Source organism: Meles meles, chromosome 13, assembly GCF_922984935.1.
Source record: "Meles meles chromosome 13, mMelMel3.1 paternal haplotype, whole genome shotgun sequence".
NCBI classification, from domain to species: Eukaryota; Metazoa; Chordata; class Mammalia; order Carnivora; family Mustelidae; genus Meles; species Meles meles.
Genome location: NC_060078.1, coordinates 9,063,449 through 9,086,612, shown reverse-complemented (window position 1 = coordinate 9,086,612; position 23,164 = coordinate 9,063,449). Strand labels below are relative to the sequence as shown.

The 23,164-nt window shown below is 38.9% G+C and overlaps 1 protein-coding gene across 12 annotated transcripts in view; it reads right to left on the bottom strand.

Annotated features, from left to right (window-relative positions):
- The window catches only part of RYR2 (ryanodine receptor 2), a 749,188-nt gene that overhangs the window by 173,982 nt on the left and 552,042 nt on the right, over nt 1–23,164 (bottom strand). For all 12 annotated transcript variants that reach the window (XM_046026812.1, XM_046026816.1, XM_046026818.1 and 9 more), the window contains 10 exons: nt 21,811–22,084; nt 16,394–16,508; nt 14,881–15,013; nt 14,579–14,682; nt 10,501–10,636; nt 9,559–9,745; nt 7,828–7,933; nt 5,696–5,816; nt 2,110–2,279; nt 888–1,108 (listed from right to left, as the gene is read on the bottom strand). In XM_046026812.1, coding sequence (XP_045882768.1) covers nt 888–1,108; nt 2,110–2,279; nt 5,696–5,816; nt 7,828–7,933; nt 9,559–9,745; nt 10,501–10,636; nt 14,579–14,682; nt 14,881–15,013; nt 16,394–16,508; nt 21,811–22,084 — 1,567 coding nt within the window. The remainder of the gene's footprint in view (nt 1–887; nt 1,109–2,109; nt 2,280–5,695; nt 5,817–7,827; nt 7,934–9,558; nt 9,746–10,500; nt 10,637–14,578; nt 14,683–14,880; nt 15,014–16,393; nt 16,509–21,810; nt 22,085–23,164) is intronic.

Sequence of the window (23,164 nt, the reverse complement as noted above, 5' to 3'; positions counted from 1 at the left end):
AGGGAAAAAAAGCTGAGGCAGAAATTTGGCCAGAGGAGGAAGGGAAAGAAAACTCACACAGCCCTATTGTGTCAGGTCAGCCGGAATGGTTCACCTTATTTAATAAGGAGATAAACTCTGTGAGATAGTTATTTTGGGCCCATTTTACAGAATTTTAGGGCCAGGGGAGTTAGAGACGTAACCCCTAATTTTTCATCTCCTTCAGTCCCATCTGGTTTCTGAACCCACATACATCGCTGTGAGTGAAAACATTTCTTCACCAGAGCACTGCTAGGTCACACACCTTCACCTGCTCTTGAAATTAGAAGGAAACCATCACCGAGCCAGTGGCTTAAGAAATTTTCACTTTAGTTGTCAGAACTCCAACAGGAGAAGGTTATGTTCTGGTTTTCAGAGTCAGATATTTGAACACTTCTACCTATGGGAAGTGGTTTTCCAGGATGAAGGAAATATGATTGCCACAATAAGTAATGCTTTAATATTATACTGTGTCATCTTTTATATTTCATAAGTCTCTCTTTTCCTTTCTTTTCTGGAAAAGGAGTTAAAATCATCGCACATCGTCTAAAGGGGAGAATCTTCCAGTCTTACACAAAGGTGGCCAGGGACTCCTCACTTAGTTCCCCTACCTACCAACATCCAGAACACGGGTCCAGCACTCCGTCCAACTGCCATATACCCTAGAGAGGCCTGGAGCAAGACTCCCGCACTTGACAAGAGCAAGGCTGCTCTGATTCCAACCGTGGGTACAGGGCACTATCTAAAACGAACTCGCTTTTCGGTACGGAAATTTCTTCCAAAATTCCTAACCATTTGTCAAGGGCCATATCATACATTCTCTCTCTTCAAGCAGCAGCAGCTTGCCACAGAGTGCATCTCCCACTTACCCACAAATAGAGAGTAAACAAACTTCTATGGAATCCCGCTGAGCTTTGGTGAGGGAGCAGCCCTTGGAGAGTCTGTACACAGTGTGAAGTAAGGAGTCAATGAGAGAAGCGTGGTGCTCTGTGCCCGCAAAAAGGGGGGCACATCTCGTTAACAGAGGCAGCACGGCTGTGCAAAGGTATCGATTGAGGGCCAAGGCCATGTCTGTAGCACTCAGAGCAGCCTGGAAAAGAATCATGAGAGTAGAAAGTCATTTGCGTTTGGCAGGGGACAACTCTCAAAGGGATGAACGTGTGGACACGGGCTTTTGTTCTCTAGAAAACGACAAGTACATGAACAATGGAGATGGTCTCCAAGGTTCTGTCTTTAAGTGTGGCTTGTAGTTTTTTTTTACCATTAGAAACAATCAACTTTGTATCGCTCATAAATAGATAAAGACGAAGGGATATCTGTAGTGCTAGCTCCCTCCTCGAGAAGCCCAAGAGGCTCACATCCTGTCGTAAGATATCAAGGGGAGGATGGATGGGAGATGAAGACACTAATCAACGATATTTAGGGATGGGAGTTATTTACATTTATACGTTAGCTCATGTCCAGCAGAATCAATAGCGAAAGCTCGATTGTCTTATTATGGTATCAGAGGCATTTAAGTGAGACTAAAAAGGGTATTATTATAACTACTGAAATAACATTTAGAGCGTCAGCTTATTCTACAATGCTTTGGACAGTAGAATATTTATATCAGTAATGACAGGTTCTCCATGTGGGCCATTGGATGGACAGGAGAAGTTTCAGCCTTATCTGTGCTTTAAAAATAAAGACACCAGGATGAAACTGTAATTGGCACAACTCAACAATGTCCATTAAACATTCTTAATACTGTAACTGCTTTCCTTGAGAAGCATAATTCTTTAGGCCAGTTTGGAGGTTAAAAGGAGCCTCCGTGACTTCCCAAATTATGGTTATTCACACTTATTGTCCTCTGTAGTACCCAATCAGAATTCTTATCATACTCCTTGAGGTTTTAAGTTTTCTCCACTTTTCAGTGAATTCCTTAGGACATAGTCTGTTTTATTTTCTCTTTACCTACCACCTCCCTAAAAATGTAATAGGTAATCAATAACATTTAGTGACCATGAATAAATGAATGAGCATATCTATGGAGACTACCACAAGCCAGAGAATGAAGAGTCGAAAGCTGATGTCAACTGTTCAGATCATTACCGTATCTAAAGAAGCAGCAGCCCGGAGATCTGGCAGAAAGCCAACCTCGAGGAGATGGAGGAGGAAATCTTGAACCTCAATCCCATAGACCCTGTCAAGGAACAAAACCATGGCTGCCTTGTGATCTGGGCAAAACCCTGCAGACATGTCAGGCTCCACCACATTCCCATCTAAAAGAAAGAAGGCGACATGTCGTTGTTAATGGATGGATTACAAACGGCTTCTCTCCAGCCTTCTCAAGTTTTAAGTCATGTTATCAGCTGAGTGGTTTTTTTTTTGTCCTACTACTACCCACAAGCAAGTGCTGGGAATTGGCTGAAGGATTATGCCAGCACAATTTAAATTCAAGGTCATTAAAAATACGACTTGGGCATCCGTTTATTAATCGCATGTATCATCAAAGACATAGAATTAGGTTAGATAATAAGAAGGAAACAAGAAGGAATCCAAAATCTACACTGTAAAATGATTGTTCACTGTTTTCAAAAGTGAGAGCCTCTTTTAAACACTAATAAAATTCATGTACCCGTATGTGATAGTCATGGTTCATTTACATATTTATGGCTTAGGCAATTGCAAAATGATGAAACAACCCTCTGAATCAGTTTGACTTTCAAATGAAATATGTCTCATTAATCATAATAGCATTTAATGACATTTGAAACATATTTGAGAGTCATAGTATTTTTCTTTATTAATAGTCAATATTTGATGCCTTTATAATGAGTAAATCTCTCAGTAGAATTCCATAGATGCACAAGTTGGGAAACACTGATATGAGGAATTGGGGGATTATGTATCAACTTAAGGTACTGGAGAGCAGATTTGTTTCCTGTTTGACCATGTGAAAATGATGCCAAATAACATTCTGCTATCGAGGACACACTGTAAGATTCTACAAATGACTTGGAATCTTTAATACTGATGCAGTGTGGAGGAAAGAAGGACCCGGGTAAAGAGGATACACCAACGCAACCTCCTGGAAAAATAAAGTTACAACGTTTTTGTTTTCCTTCATTATTAAGGAATGGATTTCGTATCTGAACCGTGAAACTCAACAAGAAACAATATTTTAAGGGAAATTACATTAAAGGCTAATATGAAATAGCTTCCATTCCTTAGTAAATTATAGTAACACCCAATATACCTACTACTTTTCTCCCTATAATTAAAATAATGGGAATAATAGCTCTGTTTATGTTGTTATCAGGCACTCGGCTAGGAATGTTACAGACGCGATCTCACACAGTTTTCAAAACCACACTGTGAGGTTGGTGTTCTTAGCTACATTTAAAAGATGACAACCAACCTTCAGAGACGTGAAGTAACGATGCCAAGGTTGTACACCTAGTAACTGGCAAAGTTGGACTTAAACCAAGGAAAATCAGATTTAAAACCCAACCAAAGCTGATTTAATCTTTACTGTGAAATCAGTGGGCTATACTTTTTCATTAAAAATCTCTATGAAGGGGCGCCTGGGTGGCTCAGTGGGTTAAAGCCTCTGCCTTCGGCTTGGGTCGTGATCCCAGGGTCCTGGGATCGAGCCCCACATCGGGCTCTCTGCTCCGCAGGGAGCCTGCTTCCTCCTCTCTCTCTGCCTGCCTCTCTGCCTAGTTGTGATTTCTCTCTGTCAAATAAATAAAATATTTTTAAAAAAACTCTATGAATTTCCAGTTTAATTCTCCTAAAAATCACATTATTTGGGAATTTACAATTAAAAGGTCCCAGGATTTTCACATACAGTTGTGCCTACGGAAACGGTAAGCCACCCACTGATTCTGAAATGAGACTCCTTCACACAGACATTTGTTTTCAGGCACGTTACAGCCCACAGGCCTGGGACTCAGGACACAGCCATCTGCTACCACCCACTGTTTCATCTTCACCGTCTCCTGAACACACTGGAGACTAAAAAGCTGGGGAACAGCCTCTCGTCACTTCGAGCTTATAAACTGGAAGGAGGAGGGCCACGTGCACTGAGCTTAGCCTGTGGTACCTGCAGTACCCTCTGCCTCCCATCACGGCCTCAGACAGTCTGTCCAAACCTGCTGGGGCCACGCACTGCAGGAACAGAACATCGACTTTGAGACCGTGTGCTTGCCCTCAGGTTTCTGAACCCCTCCTGCCTGCGTTATTGTTCTGGGCCACACTGCAGTTCTAAAACATGATAAAAGATTTTGAGAAAGGTCTCAGCTATCACTAAGGGAGGAAGAGGCAAATTTCACGTACTTAATACAGAACATACAACAGTAATTATCACTGAGGAGTGGTGATGTTTAAAGAACCAGTGGACATGTCCCTGGAACATACAAAAAGCTACCGATTTCACTTTTTTTTAAAAAAATATTTTATTTATTTATTTGACAGAGAGAGGTCACAAGTAGGCAGAGAGGCAGGCAGAGAGAGAGGGAGAAACAGGCTCCCCACTGAGCAGAGAGCCCGATGCGGGGCTCGATCCCAGGACCCTGAGATCATGACCTGAGCCGAAGGCAGAGGCCTAAACCACTGAGCCACCCAGGTGCCCCCCGATTTCACTTTTAAAGTTGATTTAAATGAATGCCATGGCAAAATTTAAACAGTTTTCTGTCTACGTTTTCCAAAAAAGAACAGTAGTAAGAAGAAAAATGTAGAAATTTAATAATAACCAGTGGATTGGGTTTTAAGAGTCAACCTTCATCATGAGTTTGATAGTTCACATGCAAACAAAAATCCTTTAAATCCCAAGGTAGACAATACAGTGCATACTTATGAAGAAGAACATCACAAAATAATACAATTACAGAACAACTAAGTGAAAGAGGAAAGAAACCAACTTGGAAAATCTTAAAGGATGGTAAAGCAGATAAGTGGAGCAAAATTAGGAGACATAAAAGACTTTGGGGCGAATTCTGAACAGGACATCTGACTTCACTTATCGCCCATCTCTTGGTTCTTCGTTATTAACTAATTTTACCTTAAAATGCAGCACATCTGTGCACCGCTGGAATTACTCTTCTATTTTTCCTGACAGTGTCGTGTCTATTTTTTAAAATCGTCTCCTTAGTCTTGAAAAGAGCCCTTCTTTCAACACACTGGGAACTTTTAAACCCTTAAGTCAAAAGCTATGATCATTTTTTTTTGCGGAAAAAAGCATCATAAGAAAATGATAATTAAAACTATGAAAGGGCGATTAAAAGAATTGCAGTCAAGAAAGAGAAGAATGAGAACCAAACACAGTAGGAAAGCAATTAGGTAAGACAGGGTGAGGTATGTATTTCCTCTTCTTGGGAATCACGTAAAAAGAATTAAAATCTCACTGGAAACAGCTGTTTAAAAACAATGAGAACAGAAAATACTTTATAAAAAAGCAGCATCTTTTTTTTCATTTAGATGTGTTTGTAACCATATGTGTAGAAGCATATGGGAATAGAGCTTTTCTTAGTTCAATCAAAATAATATACTTTCTAGTTCATTTCGTAAAGAAACCTAGTCCTGTAACTATGGTGTCAGGTGGGGCCGGGGGAGGGAATGTGGATGCTGAGGATATTATTGAAACATCATGTCCTCCCATGCTCCACTGAACTACTCGAAGAGAAGTTGGCCTTACCTTTGGCTACTGTTGGCATCTGAAAAGCAATGCTGATTACTCCCACCAAATCTCCCAGCGGAATTAGGGATCTCAAAATGGACCGAATTCGGATGGCTTCCCCCTTACCAGCATGAATCAACTATGGGAAGAAAAATCAAGGAATGTTAGAAAAACTTTGTGAAATCAATATTAAAATTCCATCTGGAAAATCTCACGTATAGGAATCCAAGTCTAAAATAATTTTCTGTTAATGATACCTATACAGTTAGACCTCTGGCAGAAATGGTTGTCTGAGGCTTACATTACAGACATTTACTTGCCCACAGTTTTACTGACATCACCATATGCCGAATTATGCATTATAAAGAAAAAATTATCTTTAGACCCAGAATATATAGTGATATTTATGACTGATTTAGCCTCTTTCTTGCATGGGATGAAAATGTAATTGTGGGCACCTGGGTGATTCAGTCTTTAAGTGTCTGCCTTTGGCTCAGGTCATGGTGCCGCATTCAGGGATCAAGTCCCACATGGGGCTTCCTGCTCAGCAGGGAGCCTGCTTCTCCTTCTCCCTCTGCCTACCGCTTCCCCTGCTTGTACTCTCTCTCTCTGTGTGTCAAATAAACAAAATCTTAAAAAAAGAAAATATAATTGTATGTCCATTTATATTCCACACGCATTTCTCCTAAGGAAAGGTGTATAATATGTGTGTGTGTGTGTGTGGTGGGGGAGGGATGGTGAAAAGGGATCATGACAGGTTTTTCAGACCATCACCGGCTAACCAAACACTGGAGAGGACCATGAATCTGCCAAGTTCTGGAGCAGACAGCAGGTGCCCATTGCCAGGGAGGGCATCTGCTTCCTTCCCCATGAGGGGAGAAACCCAAGGATAATTTCTCACACACAGGAGGTCCTCAACCAATAGTTATAGAAGATGAGTAAACACAGAAGTGAATGGTTAGTCCCTTACTGAATCACTTGTTTTTTTCCTCCCACTTTAATAGAATAAAAAAAACTATTTATTAGCTAATTTCTGATCTTTCACTTTAATGGAAACAGAACACGGCGAGCAAAAAGTTTTTGTCTGCAATCAGCTCCTGCCTGCAGGTTTTGATAATCTACTCCTCCCACTTCCTAGGATGAAAATCTCATTAGCGGCAAGTTAAGCTTTTACCAAAATCAGGCTCTAGGTTTGCCAACATTCGGACATCTCTCCACGCTGTGATTCCTCTCTGTTCCCAGTGAAAGATTTTATCAAGAAAAAAAGGAAGTTTTACCCTACAGCTGGGGGAGAAAGGGATGCTCCCCCCATAACAACAACAAGGAAGAAAAAGGAAAGACACACAACTATAAACACAAACCCCCCAGAGATGCTAAGGGCAGGGAAAAAGATAAGCTCTGGAAGCAGAGGTTCTTCCGGCTTCAAGCTCAGACCAGTTCAGAAGCCTATTTCCCTTCTACTCCAGCACCTCTCACTGTGTTTCAGTCTCCACACTGTGTCCCATTACCAGCTCACAAAGCTGGTTTTATGAGCCCTAACTAGCATTTTTAAATGAATATAATGGAACGAAACAGAATAGATCAAGATAAAGTAAAAAATATCTGAGTGTGTTACAGAGTAAAAGGAAGTACCAGTCAAGGAAACTTAATTTCTTCTTGATCGAAACATTGTAGAAAAAGCTAGCCCCTCAAGTCTGAAGAGCTGTTTCCTTCCCAGTGGGTAACTCCTCCCACCACCCCCCACTGTCCCCTCAACCAATGGAGGGCAAGAGATGAAATCGTGTACACCAAGTAAATGACTTTTGACAGGAGTGGTTTCTCTCTGCATGCACTAAATGAGGAGAGGAAGTTTATAGGAAAAAATGGGTTCTTTTCTTCGTCAAGTGTGAGGAGGCTGTCTGAGTTTTAGACATACACGAGGTAACTGGCTATTCTATTAACGACTTGTACTGAAATCTCATTACTAATTTTTACAACCAAGACATTTCCAACTAAGTAAACACTTGCTCAGCAATTAGGCTGTAGCTATTATTTTTAATGGAGCGTGGAGATTATTGGCTTTGGATGCTGTTATCATCTTTGCCAGCTATGGATTTCTTGACACCGATGGGTAAGCCAGGATTGCCGCTCTTGGGCCACAGAGCACTTACGTGCATTTCAGGAGCACAGCGTCCTAAGAGGTCAATCAAAGCTGCATAAAAGGTCATGATGGCATTCCCCATGTGGATAGTGTCATCCTCCTCCTCTTCTGTATCACTTTCATAGATTTAAAACAAACAAACAAAACAGAAAGCAAAGCAAACAGGATAAATTCCATTTCAGATCTATTACAGACTTCTCAGAGAAAAGGGACCCCTAAGATAGCTTATTTTGCCTCTTCTGCTACTTTTCATATAAGTGATTAATTTGTACCTTGACATTTTTAAAGGAAAATGAGTTTAAAGACGACACCAAGAACACATTTGTGGAAAATTTGATATGAAGAGTCCTTCAAAAGAGAAAAAGAGAAACTGCTAATTGGATGGATTCTACTTATTTCTAGAGGCAGGCAGGCTTTGTTTTAACAAAGAAAATAACTAACGGAAAGACTTGATAAGTTTAGACTACTTTTGTAAATAGCATACATTTTGAGAAAGGGTGACAAAGATCTGTTCTGGAAGGTGACACAGATAAGGCACCGAGAACAGCATTTTGCCCAGAGAAAGCTCTTCGGAAACGGGAGAGCATTTATTTGCCTATCTCCCTGCCATCTATTCTACCTCACCCACCCACTCCCAAAAAATCCTTCAGTGTCTCCCTCCCACCTCTGTGACAAAACATCAAGATTCCATTATCTGCAGATAAGAGACAGATCTAGATGCCCTTGGAAGATCCCTTCATTTTTCCTCCTTTGGTAGCTCAGCTGGTCTCAGCAGCTGCAGGGTAACAGCGAGGCCTTATTGCAAACACCATCTGGGCATGCAACCCTGCTTCCAGGGCCTCTGTGGGCACACTGGCTGCTGTGGTCCCAGGCCAGAGATCCCTTGATACATTTTCCACTACTTGGAGAACCTGAGGGCCCCCTAATCCCTCTATGGCTAATTGACCAACATGTAACGGGCTCTTGGAGGACCTCCCAGTCTGAAACCATGCGGGCCTTGGCATGGCCAGAACATCTATGCACAGTCTGCATATGGAAGAATGATGGTTTGCAGAACTGTTCTGCTTGGAAATTTGTCTCCCATCAGCCCTACATTCCATCTTCACCAATGGTATTAGTAGGACATTCTTCTCCACAGATAACAACTGTGAAGTGACCACCTGAACAAACTTACGTCTACTGCTGGACTCAAGTGTGAGTAATGTACACCACGGAGAAACGTAAGGTAGTTGCAGTCTTCCCTATCTGCTATAATACTTTAACCAAGCATTTTCCTCCTCAGAAAGACAATATCCCCCTTTCTGGACTTGACCACCATTCAAGTTGAGTTAAGCCCCCCATTCTCTTGCTAAAGGTCTTTCTTACTATTGTCTTGAAAACTCATTCCAGCCAGCTTCCTGCTAAATCCTGCTACAATTTCAGAGGCTTGCCTGCCATCCTTTGTAACCACTCACTGAGCCAGAGCCTCCTGGAAAAATTCACAGAATACATCTCATCCTACACCCTGAACTTCTCCCTGCTATATCTACCCTATCTTCCTTAGTTTTCTCTTTTTCATGCAATCTATTTCCACAGCAAGTTCCATCCATCTTCCAGGTCTAATTCATTTTATTTTCAAGGGCAGAAATCAGGAGGACCAGAAAATTATACCACAGCTAACAGAATGCAAATCATGTTTTGTAAAATTTCAAGTCAAGGAATATAATTTACTCTTCAATAAGAGTGTGGATATTAGACCTACAGTGTTTTACTGGATCCGCTAGTTGGGGATGGACCGTCTCGTGAGGGATCCTCAGATATTTTTATGGCTTCTTCCATGGCTGCGAGCAGACCATTCCCACCTTCCCCTCTCAGAGCAGGACCGAAACACTCGGGCCTCCGGATGAGCAACCTCACCACGACGTTCGCGTTCTCTTCCACGCTCTCCCCTAAAATCAAACAAGGAACAAGAGTGAACAAACATTGGTTTTGTGGAATGGACATTCTGAGCAAATAAATGTTATACTAATCCATTTATATTTAAAGAAAAATAACTAAAACCAAAGAACAAGTTACTAATAATGCTAAAATTCAGTTCAAATCACTAGTTGTATGTACTCAAGACACAGTAAGTTTCTTATTTCATACTCAAAATTTTCAAAGTAAAGAAAAGCATTAGAGAGGCATAAAGTATTCATTTTTGTTAATTCACTATAGGATATGAAGCCATAAGCTCACCTATTATTGGAACCCCACTATAAAAATCTATGAGAATAACTTATAACTGCCTAAAAAGCTTAATTTAATAATAAAGGCAAAGTATCCCTATTGAAACAAATATTAGAAATTCAATTATTACTATGGAAAAAAATACTGATTATAAAATACTCAATGTCTTTATTAATATTTACTTTCTTCAAGAAAATACTGGGATATACCATTTTTGATGTATCTAATTTTTAAAAAATATTTTATTTATTTGACAGAGAGAGAGAGAGAGATCACAAGTAGGCAGAGAGAGAGGGGGAAGCAGGCTCCCTGCTGAGCAGAGAGCCCTATGCAGGGCTCAATCCCAGGACCCTGAGACCATGACCTGAGCCCAAGGCAGAGGATTAACCCACTGAGCCACTCAGGTGCCCCTGATGTATCTGATTTTTAAGAAGTTTTAATCATGACCAAAAAAGACCCAAGCAATCAGACCTACCATTACAGAAGACAGCAAATCTGAGAAAGTCAAGATATCTCTCTCCTTCAACTGGATTCCAGCCAATGTCTGGATAACCCTTAGACACCAACATCTGGCAGCTCTGCAGTCCACAACCAGCCAAATATCGAACTACCTACAAACAAGAGGATAAGCAAAAGCGTTATCCCGCGGGTGAGGAGTCATTAGATGCTAACACTACACATGATAAGCGATATCCTCAAGGGTTGGTTTAAAATGCATATGGTTCTGCAAGTTCTTTTTAATCCCGTGACAATCCTCATGAACTCCCTGCAGTAAAACCTAAGAGTTAAGAAATATTTAGAAGCGGTAACAAAGTGCTACTGTAATAAAAATATTTGTGAATCAACTCTGTGAAAGAAAAATAGTCCTATGTTTCATACAATTTAATTTGAAACCTTTATCTATAAATGTCATGATATTTGGGGCGACTGGCTGGTTCTGTCAGGAAAGCATGTGACTCTTGGTCTCAGGGTCATGAGATTGAACCCATGTTGGGTGTAGAGTTTATATAAAAACAAAAACCACACAAATATAAACGTCACTGGTATGTGATGCACTTCAAAAAAGTCTAAAGACCTCTGACCCAGTATAAACCCTGAATCTATCTGAGATAATAAAAGATCCATCTGAGACAGTGATATTTCAGAGAAGTGATTTACTTCGAAAATGATATTATGAATCTAATGTGGAGGGGGATATATTTGAGAAAACATGTAGAGAAATTTAAGAAAAGCCCAAGCTTAGGTTCAAATATCCTTGGGTCCACCTGTACTTAGTGGATCATTTTGTGCCATGATTTCATGGTCTATAAAAGACGGGTATTAACTATGTTTCAGTATCACTGAATTTAACACACTAAGTTTTCTGCCTATTTTTGCCTTTCAAATTATTGTCTTTTTTTTTAAGATTTTATTTATTTATTTGACAGAGAGAGAGATCACAAGTAGGCAGAGAGGCAGGCAGAGAGAGAGGAGGAAGCAGGCTCCCTGCAGAGCAGAGAGCCCGATGCGGGGCTCGATCCCAGGACCCTGAGATCATGACCCGAGCCGAAGGCAGCGGCTTAATCCACTGAGCCACCCAGGCGCCCCTCAAATTATTGTCTTATATGACTGTTGGTCCTTGACAATATTTCATAACTGAGCCAGTTTTGAAAGAAATCCCTGTTACTATCAATGGTAGTAGACTGTAAGATAAGCTACTCTTCAGTCAAGGTAAACCAGCTTTAAAAAGAAATAAGTAATATAGCTAAAAATATTTTGTAACAACTTTATCTAAGTATAATTTACGTACAATAAACGTGTCTATTTAAAGTATAAATTCGGAGCACCTGGGTTGCTCAGGTTAAACATCTGATTCTCCATTTCGGCTCAGGTCATAATCCCAGGGTCGTGAGATTGAGCCCCACAGAGGGCTCTGCACTGAGTGTAGAGCCTGCTTACGATTTTCTCCCTCTCCCTCTGCCCCTCTTCCCCCACCCCACTTGTGCGTGCACGTGCGTGCGCTCTCTAAAAAAGAAATAAAAAATTAAAATATAGATTCAGTGAACTTGGAAAGATTTATGCTTCTGTAAAAACACACCACAGTCAAAATGCAGAACATTCCCATCACCCCTCCGGCCCCAACCATCCCTCCCTGCAAGCGAAGGCCTTCCTTAACAATCTGCTTTGTAACACTACAAATTAGCTTGTGCATTCTAGAACATTTATATATGCAATCATCCAGTACGTATCTTTTTATGCCTGGCTTCTTTCACTCAGGATAACAATTTTGAGATTCATTTACATTGTAGCACATGTCAGTACTTCCTTTCTTCTCACCACATAATAAAAGAATTCCACAGCACATGGAAACAGCCCACATTTCCTTAACCATTCATCCGCTGATGGACATCTGAACTGTCCCCAGTTTTGAGCTAAAATGAACAACATTACTAACATTCATGCACACAAATTCCTATTTCGGTTGAGTAAGTATCTACAAGTAAGAGGGTTAGGTATACGTTTATGACAGGTATATGTTTTGTTAAGAAACTTATTAAGAATTTGTTAAGTTAGGGGTGCCTGGGTGGCTCAGCCGGCTAAGCATCTCGATCTCGGCTCAGGTCCTGATCTCGGGGTTGTGAGATCGAACCCTGCCTGCACTGAGCATGGAGTCTGCTTAAGATTCTCTCTCTCCTCTCTCTCTGCCTGTCCCCCACCACACTCTCTCTCTGTGCGAAGGAAGGATTTCAGTTAAAACTGCCAACCTGCTTTGCAAACTGACTCTACCATTTTTTATCTCAACAGGAATAGAGGAGGGTTTTCATTGCTCCACACCCTCCAAAATTTTTGGTATGGTCAACTTTTTAAATATCAGCCATATTTCAGTGTGCAGATAAAATGATTTTAAAATATAAGAGAAAATGCTCCTGAGGTTAGTCCAAGATGCAAAGCTTTGTGACCCATGACCAGCAGGTCAGAAGGGTTTGAGAAAGAGATCACTTTTTCATGCCTCAATTACCTCTCCAATGCTAACATTCTTCTCAAAGCTGGGACAAAGTGGTGAACAACAGAGAAAAAAACATGCCCTGAATTCACTGGCCTTATAATAAGGAGTTGATTTTTTAAAATACTCAAATGTATGTTTTATAAATAATATGAAAATGTGTCTTTGTCTCTAACATACAAATAATTTTTTCAACTGTTGGGAAATAAAGCAGCAAAGAAGACAAGACAGGAAACCGAGAGGAGGTTTTGATTTTGAATGGCATGGACGTGAAGAGCTAACTAAAATGTGACTTGGGTCAGTGTCTGGAAGGACCTCAGGAAAAGAGCCAACAAGACATCTGGCGAAAGAATATTGCAGATGGAGGGAACAGCAAGCACGGAGTCCCCGAGGCAGGAGCACACCTGGCAAGTTTCTGTGAAAGCAAGGGGACCGGTGTGGCTGGTGGAGCAGATGGAAGGGACGAGGAGAATGGCCAGCAGTAAGAGGGACACGTGAAATCAGCTGGGTTAGAAGCCATTACAATGTCTTTAGCTTTTCCTTGAAGTGAGATGGAAAGTCTCTGGAAGTGCTGTGGACGCAGAACTAATACGAACTTTCTAAGAGGCTCATTCTGGTTGCTAGGTAGGGGAGCAGGGAAGGGCCAGGAAGACCACTTGGAATGCAGTCACAATGACAGTGCCAGGGAAATTTACCTATGTTCCGGCAACACGTATGCAGTCTTAAGCACTCAGAGCTCAGGGTCTTAGTATATCAGGGATATATGTCTACACGATAGAAAATGTACTTTGAGGGGCGCCTGGGTGGCTCAGTGAGTTAAAGCCTCTGCCTTCAGCTCAGATCATGATCCCAGGTCCTGGGATCGAGCCCCCCCATGGGGCTTTCTGCTCAGTGGGGAGCCTGCTTCCTCCTCCTCTCTCTCTCTTCGCCTGCCTCTCTGCCTACTTGTGATCTATCTCTCTCTCTGTCAAATAAATAAATAAAATCCTAAAAAAAAAAAAGAAAATGTACTTTGAGATGTTAAAACGACTTATGGAAAAATCAAAATTGTATGAGTAAAGCAAAATTAACAACTGATACCATGAAAGGACAGAAACCTGCAAGACAGAAAAGTTGATTCCCTTTTCAGAAAGAAATAGATGTGATCAGAAGGAACTCTTGATCTCAACTTTCTTGTTCTTTGTTATTTACAACTATAGGTTCTACGTAATATATGTAATATGTTCTCTTTTTAAGATTTTTTGGTTAAAAGATTTGTTTATTTGACAGAGAGAGATCACAAGTAGGCAGAGAGGCAGGCAGAGAGAGAGAGGAGGAAGCAGGCTCCCGGCTGAACAGAGAGCCCGATGCAGGGCTGGATCCCAGGACCCTGGGATCATGACCTGAGCTGAAGGCAGAGACTTTAACCCACTGAGCCACCCAGGTGTCCCAGTAACATGTTTATAATATACAATGTATACTATAATTATGTCAATATATAACTCTATAATGGTTATACTTCAATAATCTTGAGAAACAACCATAAACAAGCCTAACTCCCAAAAACACAAGGGACAAGGATGTTGTTTACCTTTTCCAGATCTGGTTCACGCAGAGCTAAGGCCAGTTCATTATTATCCATCACTGACGCAGCTGCCACATCCAAAGGTGTTGAGCCTCTCATAGCTGGTGAGGCTGTTAATTCAAACAAGGATGAGACAAGACCTGGTTTGTGCTACAACAACAAATTCCATATAAAAACACACTGTCCCCTAAATACAACACACATTCACACATTGCATTAATCTAAAATTACTTTGCATTAAAGTTTAAAATTTAATACAGTATGTATATTCTTCTTATAAGATTAAATAAAAGCTATAATTCACTCACCAAGACCGACACTGCTGTTCTCCAGTAAATAGCTGAGATGATCAAACATAGCTTTTTGATTCTGCCTACTTATACGACAGAAGTAACAAAGGAAACGGCAACAGTTGGCCACCATCTTCGGAAAAGTGATTTCCTACATAAAGAACATTTAGTTAGCTTGTAGGAGCAAGTGGTCTTCAGAAAACTGAGTTCAGAAGTTGAGGTCCAACTACATTGTTAAACCATGCGAGCCCATGTCTGCATGGGCTACTAAAGACTAAAGACCTTCAATTGTCTCCACGTCAACTCATCTAGACCTTGAGCCACTGAAAATCGAGCCCAGCGTTAATGGAGAAACCTCATTAGCATTAAGGGATTGCTCTGGAACTAATCTACAACCCTAAATCTATAGGTGACATAAGCTTGATTTAGCAATCAGGAAGACTTGGCTGTGATTCCGGACTAACAATATTAGCTTCCTTGGGAAGACTATTAAGTCTCATTTATTCAGTTGTGTAAAACTGGAATAAAATGGATAATAATTCTTAATTTAGGTAAGAGAGGAAAGTTCAATGAAACCTTTTATTAAAAATACCCTATTTCCTACTTGAAATCACATTAGGGCATTCCTACCGTAAGTGGTGTTGTCTTTAAGATTCTAGGAGTCACACCTTCCCTGATTTGCACACGACTCGTCTGCTACGATGAGCACCCTGACCCAGAAGGCCCGCATGCTAGACACCTTCAAATATATTTCCCTTAAGCATCTAATCTTATTCTAGGATACCCCAGATGATCCCTGGAATCCTTCCTTATCAGAATATTTTATAAATATTTTATAAATATCTTTATAAGTCTGTCTAACTGGTAACTTGAACATGAGAAATATGAACTCTCCCATATTTGGGAAAGCACATCTTAAAATTTCAAAAAAATAGTGTAATAACTTTTGTAAATCATAGATCATAAAATTATACTGATTCATATGAAATTGTTGTATTACTCTATTCACTTGGTTTTGAAGGTTTGAAAATTTGAAAGGTTTCACTTTATTTTAACTTTAAATCATATAAAAAGTTCACTTTATATCTTAAAACTCCAGAACATCATCTTCAAATTTGGGCCTGGATCAAGAATTTAGTGAAACCAACTGCCACCCAAATCAAGCAGCACGTCTGGGTCTGAAGAACATGCTTGTGTTTTGGACTTTTAATGTGATGGACATTCACTTATAATTAAGAATTTAAAAAACAGTATTTATGTTCAAAGTTTCTAACTAACCACTGAATAGGAGAAGTTTAGGAGACAACAAATTACACAGCATAAGACAGAAATTGTTATCAATATCAAAGGAAAAAATAACTAGAAGCATATCCAATTCTCACTCTGTAAGGTTTGCTTTGTTTTTGCAGGTGTTCTTTAAAAAACAGTCCTAAGATGATTTAAGAAATCCTCATTAAGAATATGCTCCAGGAGTGTACGTACTCCATGACTCATGTTCATTGGCAACTTAATAATCAAAGGTTTCCTTTACCTTGGACTCTCCACCTCCAAGGACATTCACCATGACCTCCATCACTGTCTCGTGCATCCCAAGTGCCCTCATGAGATTAGGGTGCTGGTAAAATACTTTATTATTCATGATATCCCTAGAAGGGACAATATAGGTTTGGGGGTGAGGGAGAAGCACAGAGGGCAGAGAACAATTTAAATGAAAATTTATCTGAGATCCTGATGAATATTTTGGAATTACTGGCATGAACAGAAAATTATGTGCAGTCATGATTAAAGTTAATAAAAACAAAAGTTAAGAAGCACAATTAATTGAATTTCCTCCAAAAATATTGATAGCCTCTCAAAAATAGTATACAAGTTATCCGTTCTTTTCAGTTACAAGAAATGTACTACATATGTAAACATTCATCTACATGAAATATATTTTTGGACACATCATTCCTAATTTTATGTATATCCAAATATCTGTTCAATCTTCTTTAGCATAGAGATATGAATCACTATACCACATTCTATGAACATTCCTATTTAAATTATTGATACACAAGTATCTGCTTTTCATGTAGGATATTTTTAGTACTACATTCAGTATTTCTATGTTTAATAACAGTAGTGTTATTTCTTACTATATTTGTGTTACCTTTCCAGAGAACTACATGTAAAGAACTCATATTCTCAAAGAGAAACGGGATACACCTCAAATCCAGGTACAAGTAGTGCAACAAATTAAAATGGAATTTGGGGGCGCCTGCGTGGCTCAGTTGTTGAGCATCTCTGCCTTTGGTTCAGGTCATGATCCCAGGGTCCTGGGATCAAGCCCCACATCAGACTCCCTGCTGGGTGAGAAGCCTGCTTCTCCCTCTCCCACTACCCGATTGTATTCTCTCTCATGCTCTCTCCCTGTCAAATAAATAAATAAATATAATCTTTAAAATTAAAATAAAATAGAATAAAATGAACATTTGATTTGAAAAAACCAGCAGATGACACCCAACATGCTTCATATTATCATTATTTCATTATGTGTTATTATATTATGTATGTAGAGGTATTCCTAAGGATGTTACAGCTCGGTAGTCATTAAAATAAAGAACTCTGCTGATTTTTATGTGAATGTAAATCAAACCAATACAGGAGTTTTGTTTTTTTTTTTCCTACAAAAACACTTCCTGTCACAACTCTAACAAGAAAATTTTAACACACGGTCTATGGGAAAACAAACTTTCCCTGCAGATCTCATCTCCTTAACCAACTCACCCCTTCATTTGGTCATATGCTAACTTTCAGTTATAGCAAGTATATCAAGAGAGTGACGTAGTATGATTCCTGTATAATGATTCTCTTCTCTTTTTTCAGTTTTAGTTTTTTGTTTTAATTGAGTTTAGTTTTGCTTTAATGACAAGAGTTTTTAGATAGCACAACTCAAAAAAAAAAAAAAAAGACATGGGCGCCGAGGACTAAAATAGGTCTGATCTAGTTTGTGAAGAACAAATGGAGTGAAGAAAGGCCTTTTTTTCCTTCACATAAGACAGTAACATATTTAGTAGGAGAACCTTCAATTTTTCAAACCGCAGTTGTAATCACAGGATTGTTCTTTCATTACTTCAAATCCTTTTATAGGACCCAACTTTGGACAATTTTGTTTTGAAAAAAATCTTGTTTGCCTTTCGTTCTAGATAAATTAAGTGGCTTTGTAAATCTACTACTCGGTAGGCAGGTTGGCATTTATTAAATGTGTCCTTTGAGAAATATTCCTAATACCACAAAAACATAACTTTATATTTTGTTTTATAATCATCTTAAGTTTTTTTTAAAGATTTTATTTATTTATTTATTTGACAGAGATCATAAGTAGGCAGAGAGGCAGTCAGAGATAGAGATGGGTAGGTAGGCTCCCCACGGAGCAGAGAGCTGGATTCGGGCCTGGATCCCAGAACCCTGAGATCATGACCTGAGCCAAAGGCAGAGGCTTAACCCACTGAGCCACCAACAGGCCTCTAAGGGTTTTTTGTCTGTTTGTTTGTTTAAGATTTTATTTATTTATTTGACAGAGACAGAGAGAGAAGGAATTCAAGCAGGGGGAGCTGGAGAAGGAGAAGCAGGCTTACCGCTGAGCAGGGTGCCTGATGTGAGGCTTGATCCCAGGACCCTGGGATCATGACTCCAGCAGAAGGCTGATGCTGAACGACTGAGCCATCCAGGCACCCCCATTTTAAGGTTTACCACTACTGAGTGATTTATGTGTTAACAGCACATATTACTGTTACATGTTCATTTGAAAAGAAAAAGCCTTCCTTGCTCATTTGGTTAATGACGATCACTTAGGTGAGACCCTTTTTGGTTAGATCAATGTATTAGTATCCAAGAAAAAGATTCACATTCACACAATTATAAAGACTACCAAATTTGCTTTTGTTGTTTAAACTTTTCTGTTCCCCTTCTTTTGTTCTGTTAGTTTATTCATTTTTACTGTGCAATAATGATAACGATTTTAGAATATAACCTTCAGGCTTATTTTAATGATTTCAAACACCTGATAGATCCAAGGGCAATATACATTATGTGTTCTGCATTTAGATAAATAATAAATAAATAAATAATATGACACAAACTGAATCTTTCTATACTTTGCTTTTTATCCACAGGATTATTTTTTTAGATCAAAGAAATAGTTGTTGTTCTATTCCATTAGTTTTTTGAAGAACCATCTGTAGGGTTCTTAAACTTTTTTACTGTTTCTTTACATCTTTTTTTATACATGTCAATAGTTATTTTCATTCTCTTGATTTCATTTTCTCTTCTTTAACTTTTTTGGCAGAATATGTGTATTCTAACTCACTTTTCAACATTCTACATTCGATTTCTACATCCTTATGTTTCAGTATTTTTTTCTTATAGACATCATAAAGCTTAATTTAAGCTTCTATTGTTTTTCCATTTTCACACTCCCAAACTATGCAAGCTGGTGAATGATTCCCAGATTTATGCATATATGTGCCAATAATACACTAAAACTCTGCTTCCCATTCTTTCTGAGTTCTATTATCTTTTCTCAACGTACAGCCTTTAGAAGGCTGATGAACTGTAAGTAAACATTCTGAAATATCTTTGTTTTGCCCTCTCTCTTAAATATGGGATATAAATCCTCATCCCCGAATTTCTATGAAGCACAAGGTCATGGTATGGCATTCTCAGTTGAGTAACACCTTCTAAACTGATGGTTATTTTCCATCAGGATTTGCGAGTGTGGTATTCCACTGAGTAATGATCTTTGGTTTTGCTGTTGAGAATTCCATATACTGTTGGGCTTTTTTTTTTGGTAAGTTTTCTGGCTCTTCTTTCAACTTGCCTTTAAAATAATCCATGTATCACTGGTTTTACTCCAGTTTGACTGCCTATGCAGGTGAAGAAGTGGAACTACATGTCCTTTGGGATAATCTGTGAATTCATGTTCTTCATTGATTCTGAAAGTCTCAAGTCAGTAGCTCTTGAAATATTCCCATTCCATAAATCATCTATTCTGTCTTTTCCAGAAATCCTGTTTACTGTATCCTGGACCTTCTTATACTATCCGTCCAGTCTCACAACTGCTCTTTCAAATTTCCTTATCTTTATCTTTCAATGCTGCAGTACTAAGTAATTTTCTCAGATCTATGATCCAACTTATTAAATTTTCTCTTCAACTATATCTTATCAAATTTAATTAGCTCACTGTTTTCAGTGTCATTTATTATATTTTTCATTTCTAGAAACTCTACTTGGATCTTTTTCAAATCTTCATGGACTTTTCTCCACATCTTATTTTTGGAGAGTTGACTTATTCCTTTTGTATTTTTAACCATTTTAAATATAGTAACTTATGTCTCTTTCTGGCATTGTCTTATCTGAAATTTTTGAAACAGGTGTTCTGACCCTACTATCATTGTTTCTGCAAGACCCTTGCTTATGAAGGATTGTTTCCTTACGTGCTTTGCAATTTTGGTGTAAGCTGACTGTTCATGGTATTTAGTTTTTTCCTGCAAGATTTCACAGTGACTTGAGGTGAGAAAAGTATACCTCCAGGTCCAATTGTTACATTCTCAGTTGAGGAATCCGTAAACTACACATGAGATATAAACATTAATCCCTAAATTGACATGAAGCACACTTATGATTTTGAACTAGCAAAAGAATTGTGTTGTTTTCCCCATTCTTTTTCAAGGTCCCATTGGATACAGACAAATATTATTTCCTGCTGATGAGTGTTTGTCTCTGTATGGATTTTCATGTGTTTTTATTAACCTGCATTTTTATATATGATTGTACATTACTGAAAAAATAATTTATTTTTTTAAAGGATTTTATTTACTTATTTGACAGAGAGAGACACAGCGAGAGAGGGAACACAAGCAGGGGGAGTGAGAGAGGGATAAGCAGGCTTCCCGCTGAGCAGAGAGCCTGAGGCAGGGCTGGATCCCAGGACCCTGAAATCATGATCTGAGCCAAAGACAGAGGCTTAACAAATAAGCCACCCAGGCAGCCCTGAAAAATTAATTCTAAGCACCTCTAAAATATGTGCTGCATATCATAGCCACCGCAGCATCGAGTTGTAAAATTAGTCACGTTTTGCTGGTGAGAAACTTTTCTATTTAGCTTTAAAACATAATGTCTAGAAAAGCAACAATCTCACTTAATAATCATATACAGATATACCTCACAAATATAGCAGATTGGGCTCCAGCTCATGGCAATAAAGCAAATGAAATAATTTTTTTTTGGTTTTCCAGTACATACAAAAGTTATGTTTACAATACACTGTAGTCTATTAAGAGTGTAACAGTGTTATGTTTTAAAAATCCATGTGGGGGCACCTGGGTGGCTCGGTGGGTTAAGCCTCTGCCTTCGGCTCAGGTCATGGTCCCAGGGTCCTGGGATCCAGCCCTGTCTTAGGCTCTCTGCTCAGTGGGGAGTCTGCTTCTCCCTCTATCTCTGCCTGCCTCTCTGCCTACTTGTGATCTCTGTCAAATAAATAAAATCTTTTAAAAAAATTCACATACATCCCCTAATTAAAAAATATTTAATTAGTAAAAATGCCAACTATCTCCTGAACTTTCAGTGAGTCGTAACCATTGGTCACAGATCACCATAACAATTATGATATAATAAAAAGTTGGAAATACTGTGAGAGTTGCCAACCTGTGACACACAAAGACAAAGTGAGCAAATGCCGTTAAAAAAAAATGTCGACAGACTTGCTCAATGCAAGGTAGTCACGGACCTTCAATTTGTAAAAACACACTGTCTGCGAAGTGCAGTAAAGCAAGGCACAATAAAATGAGGCATGCTTATAATCAAAATAGTGGATTTATATTAACATACCTACTGTGCAACTACTGGGATTAACAAGTAAAAAGAAGACATTTGTAAGACAAGAGTTGTAATAGTTAAATAAATTACCCTAATCCACGAATCATAAGCTTCTCTTCTTCTTTGCCCATTCTTACACTCAGCAGAGAACGAATCTGACCAAGAGACGCCAGCAGGTTGATGGTATCCTCCACGGAGACACCATTTATAGTGTAGGTCTTTGGCAGAGCCCGGACCAGACCCCCAATGCCATCATACTGTCGATGGAGCAACACAAACATGGCCCTCACCAACTCGGGGTCTTCAATGACAGACTCTTGTGCCCATCGGACCATGGTCTCAGAAATCAACTGTTGAAGAGTGGCTATAAAGTCATTATGGATGTTTTTTAAAAAGGGAAATAATAAGAAAAGACAAATTAGCTGGGCATTTCAACTCTACCTCTCACAGTCCCAAACTAATATCTATATTTGAACCAGAGTTGAAAAAACTAGGAATATTCTTGGAGGAAAATAAATTTCACTTAAACATTTTATACATATGTCAATAAAAATGAGTTATGAACACGCAAGAATAAAAAAACACAAGCTTTTCCTTAAAAACTGCTCTTATTAAGGAATTTTAGCGGTTCAGAATTATACTTTTCAAAATTGCTGTTGACAATTCATAGGGCAGTCAATATGAGTTGTCCCATTACTTTTATTTTCTTTGTTCCATTATTTTCCTCCCAGAAGATGTGACATCATATACCCTTATAAAATCAGTCATGGGCATCCAAGGGAACGATCTATTTTTTTCTCTCTTCATTTGAGCCATTTGCAAAAGTGACCTCATATATTTTTACTATAATTTGGATCCATAATAGTCACTTAAAATGTTTTGATTGTAGAGCTGTATTAAAGTGAAAAACTATTCTATACGTAGAAGATTACTTGCAATGTGTCATGCAGTATATTACACATAAAAGCAACAGAACTTTCAAACCTCCAAAATAAAGAGCAAAGTTATCAAAGCTAAGTGGGTTGATGTGATCAACACATACATAATAAGGTACTAATTCCTACCATTGATACACTGGCAGATTTTCAAAAGAAGCTGTTTACCTGCTTTAATCTATACATTATTTAAGGACAAACAAAAACTACCAATTTTAACCAAATCCATAATGCAGATAAAATGCCAGTACACTTCCACATGCCTCCAAACCATGCTGACATTTTCATTAGATCAAAATCATAAACCTGATAAGAATAAAAAGTGGTTCATAAGAAACCTTGAACTCTCATTTTGAAGAAGACCTGATCCAAATAAATCTGGTTGTGATACTAAAGAATAAATTTAGAGTTCATTGTACAGATGAAAGGTTTCCATTGTGAGTAAGCACCTAAAACAAAACAAAGCAATACAAACAAACAAAAAAAAAAAAACTAAAATTTTTCATGAG